This window comes from Sabethes cyaneus, chromosome 3, assembly GCF_943734655.1.
Source record: "Sabethes cyaneus chromosome 3, idSabCyanKW18_F2, whole genome shotgun sequence".
Lineage (NCBI taxonomy): Eukaryota > Metazoa > Arthropoda > Insecta > Diptera > Culicidae > Sabethes > Sabethes cyaneus.
In genome coordinates this window covers 207,597,177-207,606,003 of record NC_071355.1, presented here as the reverse complement: position 1 = coordinate 207,606,003, position 8,827 = coordinate 207,597,177, and the positions used below count along the sequence as shown (strand labels likewise).

At 41.2% G+C, this 8,827-nt stretch overlaps 2 protein-coding genes across 2 annotated transcripts; one reads left to right on the top strand and one right to left on the bottom strand.

The window, feature by feature from the left end:
- The first annotated feature begins 4,780 nt into the window (after positions 1-4,780).
- LOC128744720 (TBP-related factor) lies at positions 4,781-5,820 on the top strand. Its single transcript, XM_053841912.1, has 3 exons — positions 4,781-4,947; positions 5,008-5,087; positions 5,152-5,820. The coding sequence occupies exons 1-3, from the start codon at positions 4,852-4,854 to the stop codon at positions 5,669-5,671; spliced, it is 696 nt and encodes a 231-aa protein (XP_053697887.1). The 5' UTR covers positions 4,781-4,851; the 3' UTR covers positions 5,672-5,820.
- On the bottom strand, positions 5,801-7,922 carry LOC128744719 (mitochondrial-processing peptidase subunit alpha). The gene is made up of 4 exons (XM_053841911.1): positions 7,756-7,922; positions 7,220-7,702; positions 6,248-7,140; positions 5,801-6,190 (listed from the first exon to the last, which is right to left on the bottom strand). Exons 1-4 carry the CDS (start codon positions 7,809-7,811, stop codon positions 6,018-6,020), a joined length of 1,605 nt encoding a protein of 534 aa, XP_053697886.1. The 5' UTR covers positions 7,812-7,922; the 3' UTR covers positions 5,801-6,017.
- Positions 7,923-8,827: the final 905 nt, after the last annotated feature.

Below are 8,827 nucleotides of genomic sequence, written 5' to 3'. Positions count from 1 at the left end.
TTGAAATAGCAAGGCATCACCTTTTGTTGCATATTGGGCTCAGCTGCTCAGATTTATTTAGCAAAAAAAAATTCCATAGTTTTTTTTTAATTTGATAAATTTGTTACGTAACTCTTCTCATGACTCCCCCTCCCCTCTACGTAACAAAAAGTAACGCAAGCTCGACCTCCCCCCCTCCCCTCTGACCGTTACGTAATTTGTGCACGAAGCCTAATTGGCTCGGCAGTTTCGACTAAAATGATCTATTTTGAGTGCTAAAGAGAAGTAAGTTCCATATGAGCTTTATTGCCAAAGCTCTTGAGCAAGAGGAAACGCAATAATTTTTTTTGCTTTTTTTTTCAATTTAGGGTAACCAACCTATTTTGGACCCCATCAGCAGCTGTACATAATTTGGACACTTGCATTTGATTTTGCTGTAAGTGTCCAAATTATGTACAGCTCTTGAGGGGGTCCAAAATACGTTGGTCATACCCGGTCAACTTTAACGTTAATTGTGTATGACGCTTGATCGGTTTTTAATGTGAACGCATTCATAACACCGGGGTACCGATTAAAAATGTTCAGATTAAAGAAGGTCATACCAACGGGGGTACACGGTATTTGCTTCTGCAGAACAGACAGTGGGAATATCTTTACACCTGAAGCAGTCGAAGACTGACAAAAATTTGCAGTCGGCTGAATTACGCAATTCTATTATCTGACAGTATGTGTGCTGTGAGCTGAATGAAAACTTGGTAGTAGTTTGTAAAGCCACGTTAACACCCTTAAACAGCCGTAAAACGGTTTGATGTCTATGGCTGCTTAGGAGCGGATTCTTTAGCAGAAAAATCCGCTATTAAGCCTTTTTATCAACTTTTGAGAGAGCGCTGGTTTGAAGAACTTAAAGTAGTTTGAACATCGCTTGTTTAAACACCATTTAAGTGCTTACTTTATGCAGCTTTGATCGCTTTAAATCAACCCGTAAACAGCGATTGCTCTTGCAATTCAGCTACCGTTGTTACTTGGGTACTGCCTTATCTAACCTAATGGGAATCTATACCTATAAAAATGGATTTCTGTCCGTCGGGATGTTCCTTATAGAATCGAAAACTACTGAACCAATCGGCGTGAAAATTTGCATATAGGTTTTTGGGGCCAGGGAAGGTTCTTATGATGGTTATAGACCCTTCCCCCACTAACAGGGGGGGGGGCTCCCATACAAATGAAGCACAAATTTCTGCATAACTCGAGAACTAATCAAGCAAATGGAACAAAATTTGGCATGTGGGTGTTTTTGGAGACAAGAATTTTTTCTATGGTGAATTTGGACCCCTCCCCTCTTTAGAAGGGGGGATATTATGACTCCTCTCCCCTTTAAGAGGGGGGAATTTTAAACAAAAAGAATTTTGTCTATGGTGAATTAGGACCCCTCCTCATTTTAGGAGGGGAATTATGATCCCTCCCCCCTTGAATAGTGGGGGGCTCCTATACAAATGAAATACAAATATCCTCATAACTAGAGAACTAATCAAGCAAATGGTACCAAATTTGGCATGTGGGAGGTTTTGGAAGCAGGAATTTTTTTATGATGGTTTGAGAACCCTCACCCCAGTGGTAGGGAGATAAGGACTCTCAAACAAATAAAACAGAAATTTTTGTGTAACTAAAAAACTAATCGAGCTCGAATTCTAAGACTGTCCCAGTGGCCTTTTAACCCAATGCCCTTCTGGCATACAAAAAAAACCGTACCAGAAATTATCAATAGTAATAGATGATTCAGGGGGAGACGGACACAGGCCGGGAGTGTGGCCGGCGACCTGCCGTCGGAAGCGCCGGCCACTGCGGGGGGGGGGGGGGCGTATTCCGTATAACTAACTTCTTTTTCGGCTGGTCTGCGAGAACTAAACAATGTTTACATTTTTCCACTCAACCGGCAAACAACCGTAGCAGCTTTTATATATAGCAACCGCAGTAATTGCTTGCATTGAATGTCAAAACCGAACTGTGCGGTGCCCTGCAGAAAGTTGTACCCATCAGCCGCCACTATCACTCGTGAAAAGCTGAATATATTTGTTATCGATGTAACTTGTAAAAAGTCTCAAAAATAGCTATTCAGTTTTAAAACCAATTCATTGCGTACTACTGTCACCTAAAATATAACGTTACATTCCTAATGCCATTCAGCTTCAGAGTAGTATTTAGAAATTCAGATTAAAAATGAGTTCGTCTGATCTGAACGAGACGTCATTTATATTAGCGGGGTTTTACGTTAGGTTACTCTACTGCCTACAACCGTGGTGGCCAGACTGTGGCCTGCGGGCCAGACTGTGGCCTGCGGGCCACATACGATCCTTCAAAGTAGTCCGTGTAGCCCGTGGACTGATTTAGGAGATGGTTGACTTGACGGATAGTCTAGTTTAGTCGTGATACCTTAATGGTGTATAACTGAATACATGTGGGCATGAATGTTTTTCTGAACCTTGGAAAATGATGGTCAGAGGTCATTGCGGACTTCAACGTTTCTGAAAAGATCTGATTTGGCCCTCAAGTACGTTGAGTACACTTTGCCACCATTGATCTGCAGCTACCGTGAAACCCCCGGCTTGTATGAATAACACCTCGTTCAGATCGGGCAAGTTCAGACCTGAATGACCATATATGGTTAAAAGGTCTCAAATATAAACAAACAAACAAACAACAACAGATCAGGCAAGTTTCTCAATCTGAATATTTAGTAACTCTATTCATTTTCAAATACGCGCAAGGTGCTCCAACCGGAAAACCGTCAGGATAACGCTGACGGACGCGTTGAAGCAATATTCTGTTTGGCCCTTTAGCCTTAACGGTTCTCCACAGAACTTGGCACACTTGTTCCTTGACATTAGCGAATCAGCACGTCCAGCAAATAACGTGATGCTTACCTGAATCTAAATTTCGGAATGATATTGTCAATTACAAGGAAAATTGTACCATCCAAAGTGCGATATCGCTCATAAAAGTGCTATTTTGCATTAAATCGTTTCGGTATCTTCGGCGCACTTATTGCTTGGGAGATAACGAAAAAGTGCGCCGAAGATACCGAAACGATTTAATGCAAAATAGCACTTTTATGAGCGATATCGCACTTTGGATGGTACAATTTTTCTTGCAATTGACAATATCCCGGGTAAAATGTAGTCCTGCATCAAAACTGCTATGATTTTTTTCTATGTGTAAAAATTTTCAGATTTTTCGAGCAGTATCTTTTTTCAGTTTTCGAGCGATTGTAAGGAAAGTAAAAATAATTTTAATTATTTAAAATATCTGGTACCTCTGCCCGGTTTTTGATGATTTCGATTTGTTTACGGTGGTTCAACGTGACACAACTAGTGATGTCCGATTTTTCCAGTTAATCGATTAGTTAATAATCGATTACTTTATGGGTGGCCCATAATCGACATCGATTAATCGGCGCTATATAATCGATTAGTCGAAATAATCGATTGGTTATAACCTTTACGTCCCGATACCAAAAATAAGGATACTTGCAGTTACACTCTCGGCTCTATCTCCATTGTTGTTCAATTGATATCTATGCAACTACTATTTTACCTGACTCACTGCGAATATGCGTATTATTGAAATAAAACGTAACCATACGTTTTATTCGTTTATAACGCATTTACAGTTAATATCGATAACAAACGATTTTTTATAAGTTGTGCTATTGTTATTGCGTTTAATTTGTAAAAAGTTGCATAAATAACATTTCAGTTTCACAATACAATTATTGCGTACTACTGGCACATGAAATATAACGTTTAAGTACGTTATTTTTAGTGATCAAAATTAATGATATTTTCGACACAAGGGCGATATTTTTCGAACCAACACGATCCCGCGAATACAACGCATATTCGCAGTGAGTCAGGTAACACAGTAACGTTAAAAGAACTACATCAGATTGGTCAGTAAATAGCAACGGGATGGCAAGGTTGTCATCTCCCATATATTTGGTGCGTAACCGACATCACTGGCACTGGCACCCGAAAAATGGCCTGTTCACCCTAAGGTAATGTTAAATCGGGTAACAAAATTTGTTGCTGGCTGTACCAAATGATGGCAGTTAAAGATTAATTAGTTTAGTACAATTTGCTGAACATTCTTGCGGTTTTGTAATATATTATACATCACATAATATTTTTCTGTTGAATGAGTGAAAATACGACAACAGTTTATCCAGTTTTGTGAAAGCAGAATGAAAATAGATGTTCGTTATGCTGAAATTCTAGCGTGCCACCCCGTTGGTAAATAGCAGGTTTTTTTCTTGAGCTGTTTTCTTTTCAGCTGGATACCTTAAGACTTGACCCCTATTTATCGACAGACTTCACATCAGTATTATTAGAGGGCTATTAGGACAGTTACGAAGCTAGTGTAACAACTCCACTGATTCTATTTAGCAGCATCGCCGAGATTTGAACATACGAATACGACGACCAGTTTGTTAGATCCGCATCGTACCTCGAAACCAACAAAGCGAAACCAACTAACTGGCTAATCGCGTGTGGTTAATTTAGTAGCTAAGCGCCAGCCACTGTAATAAATTAAATTTGTTAGAAATTGCTAAATAATAAAATTTTCAAAAATCCGGCATAATCGATCGACCAGGCAATCGATTATCTACTAATCGGAACATAAAGCAATCGATTAAAAATTAATCGATTATTTAAACAGATAATCGATTAGTTCGATTAATCGAGAAGTAATCGGACATCACTAGACACAACCGGAGGCAGCGCACCGATTGCTTTACGGTACGTTTTTACATCGAGAAGTTCCAATATTTTAATAGAAGTCAGATAACTAGATTGTGGTTCAGTGATAAAATCAAACATGGAAAAGACAGCTACCGAGTCTCCTTTGAAAACAATGCTGGCCGGTTCAGCACCGAGGCTATCGGCGGCTAGCAATGCATCGCAAGTTTCCAAGGTATGGCATCATACATTACCAATATACGAAAATTATAAATCTAGATTTCATGGTCCGTAGATTCCGCCACAATGCAGCATAGTTATGCAAACCCCAATGCCCTCCGGACCTCAGGAAGCTATCAATTCCGTTCAAGTGAAGTATGATAACTAGCTAATGTAACCATTCAAAGGTACGACTTGATTATTGCATTTATTTCTGTAGAAACTGTGTAGCAACTGTCGGCCTCGGATGCGAATTAAATCTACAGACGATAAATTTTCGAACGCGCAACTCAGAGTACAATCCATCCCGCTTTCACGGTGTCGTTATGCGGATACGAGATCCACGCTGCACGGCGCTGGTGTTTCGCTCGGGTAAAATTGTCTGCACCGGTGCCCGCAACGAGCATGATGCCAACCTTGCTGCTCGGAAGTTTGCCCGTATCATCCAGAAGGTTGGATACAATGTACGGTTTCTGGATTTCAAAGTACAAAACCTGGTTGCCACGGTCGATTTGCGGTTTCCCATCCGACTGGAGAACCTCAATCAGGTTCATGGTCAGTTCAGTTCCTACGAGCCGGAACTGTTTCCAGGACTGATCTATCGAATGGTAAAACCGCGCGTGGTGTTGCTGATATTCGTTAATGGAAAAATAGTTTTTACTGGTGCTAAATCGGAACGGGAAATCACTGACAGTTTAGAGAACATTTATCCCATATTGCAAAGTTTTCGAAAAAATTAGCCTGCCTATCATATTTGTGTATTTTTTGCATCATCTGAACTAAATCAAGCTACATCTCGGATTCTACAATTCATTTCATATTTAATTTAATTTTACATGAGGAAACTGAAATTATGTATATTATCTCATGTTTGTTTAATAGATTAACATTATACATTATACAAACAATTTCGGATTGATTCATTCAGCTTGCAAACATCCCTGATTGCATATTTTATATTTAAAACAATTTTCTGAAAACATAAATCATAATTAATAAGCCTAAAATTACTCACAGTTTCGATTCTGGTTGACTGGGACCCAAGTCGGGGTGCTTGCCATATCGCAAGCGAATGCCATCAGGAGTTTACCGGAACAGTGATAATCGACGGTTACCGGGCAGTTTGCCCTCGCTGGTTAGGGCTGTTTGGATATCTTTCACATCCGGAATGCCCTTGATTTCCCCGCGAGCTGCCAGGGCCGGAGGTGATGAAAGGAATCGCCTGGCTACGTTTTGAATATCTTCCGCAGTGATTTTTTCTGAAATATTTAGTCGCATTTAGTAGAGTAAAGATTATTTTAAATAATTAAACTCACCTATTTCTTGAATAAAATATTCGGGTCGTCTTCGTTCACCAGTCGCTAGTACTTGCCGACCGATGTCTTCAAACACGACCGGACGAGCTTCCAGATTCATTAGCAACATAGATTGTAGTTGCGTTTTGGCTCGACGTAACTCCTGATCTGCAGGGCGGTTTTGCATTGTGAACAATTCTTTAGTGATAACTTCGACTAGGCTTTTAACGTGTGTCGGGGGTGCTGTGGCGTGAATGCAAAACAGACCGTTATCGCCATATGAGTGATTGTAAGCCGTTGCACTATACATCCAATGATAACGGTTCAGAACGTTTGTATAGAGCCGTGTGTACATGCCTTTTCCTGGGCCTCCAGCGGAAAATGATCCTCCACCACCCATCATAATATTTAACACGCAAGCTGCAATGAAATCTTTGTCCTGGTGGGAACACCCCTGCAATCCAATCACAACGTGCGCCAGTTCCGGAAGACCAACTGCGGCGTACACCGGGATGACACATTCTTCCAGCTTTGAACCTCCGGTATATTGTGCCACAGAAGTATCCACAGCAGTAGGGTGTTTGGCCGCAACAGTCTCCTTTTCCCAGGTTGCGCCTTCGTCAACGAAAAACTTTTCCGCCAGTTTAACCAGCTCGTCATGCGGCACTCCGACGCCCGCCAAAACCATCCGATCTGGCGAATGGTGAAGTCTTAAATAAGATAACAACATATTCCGATCAATGCTCTGCGTATTCGGTTCTGGACACAGTTTTGGCAGTCCGAGGGTATTGTCACGGAAGGCAGCAGCGTGAATCATATCCATTAGGATCGGTTCCTGTTCGGGACGCATACCCAAGGTTTCCAACTCGAACTTTACCGCCTGTCGGGCGAAATCCACTTCATTCGCGGCAAGCCTAAAAAGGGCAGCAAATTTAAATTTTAAAATTTGAAATTTTAAAAATGTAAAACCGCTATTTAAAAGATTGGACATACCTTGGTCTCAGCACTACGTCCGCCAGTATTCTGGTGACCGATTCCAAACCTCGGCTGTCTGCGCTAGCCGCATACACAAATGTATCACGGGAGCTCTGACAGTCACAAATTCCACCATGTTTTTCCAGCTCCTTAAAAATGATATCCTTTTCTGCGAATGCTTCCGTCGATTGAAAAGCCAACTTCTCGAGAAAATGCGAAATTCCACTAGGAAACGCGAGCTCATAGCGAGGTCCTGAATCAATGATAACTCCCACAGTGCAGAACTGTCCGAAACGGTTTTCCGAGGCAACCCTCAGGCCATTAGAAAGCCGGGTCACCTGTGTAACGTTGCTTTGATCGCCGGGTCGAGCGTACTGAACTGGGGGTAAATCGGGAATCGGCTCTGACAGCGGCGGAAAGGGTGTGACGATTTCCTTCGAAGGAACATTGACTGTGGGACTGTCGGGTGGGACGCTGACGTAAGGTCGCCAAATGTTGTAGCTGCAGGGAAGAGGTTAAGATGCTTCGTTTTCGGCTTTAGTTCAAATACTTACCATTTGCTCAAAAACAGCCGTCTGGCTATGTTCCTAGTGTTGAAAGATAGAGACATTGTTTGTTTTAAAACTGAAACTTTCCAATTTTTGGCGATTGTTAAATGTGTAATCACGAGAATCACAAAACTAATTCCGCACAACTTGCACTGCACAACCGCACAACGCAAAGGATGATTTGACACTTTGACAGTTACATACAGAGATGCCAAATTTTTCTAAAAAAAAATATTCCACTGCTCGAAAACCAAAAAACTGCTGGTTACTCGAATTTTAAGATTGAAAAATTTCCTGAAAAATCTTTTCTACAGAAATTGTATTGAAAGGAAAGTTGTGATAATAGGCCAAACGTCGACCAACATTTGAAAGGGGCGGATAAGCCAACAGTCAAACAGACCGAGCGAGAGTTATTTTTTGCTGGAGCAGCATTCGCTATGTAAGCACAAATCGATCTCTTGTACTCTCATGGAACTGCCATATGGAAAGTTTGTGAAGATTTGGTGCAAAGTTTTGTCTATCCTTTTCACTCTTTAACAAACCTGTGCACAGACTTCACAAATAGAACAAACTTGGGAAGGTGGCAGCACCGTTTCGCGCACATAGCGAATAGGAAAATGAACTCTCACTCGTTCTGTTTGACAGTTGGCTTATCCGCCCCTTTCAGATGTTGGACGACAAATGTTTATGTATTTGACAGCTTTTTTTGGTAACAATTTTATTGGTGTTAGGGGCCATCCAGATACCACATGAACAGAAAAATACAAATTTTCAACCCCCCCTCCGTGGACAAGCGTGGACATTGGCTTAACCCGCACCCTTCTCCCTGTTTGTCCACGTGGACATTTTTTTTCTTATGCAAAATTTAACAAAACAGAAATGCATTGTGCTAAATTTAGTGTTCAACTTGATTTATCCAGTATTTATTGAAAAAGCTTACGTGAAAGGAAACTGCAGTCTGAAGGCCCCGACACAATGCATACGGATTTTTAGTCGTTGCGGAAATTGGATTTTTTCCGTGCATTGCATGCATTGTATTAAAATCCGTGTGCAAATTATTTGGACCTTAAGGTGAAAC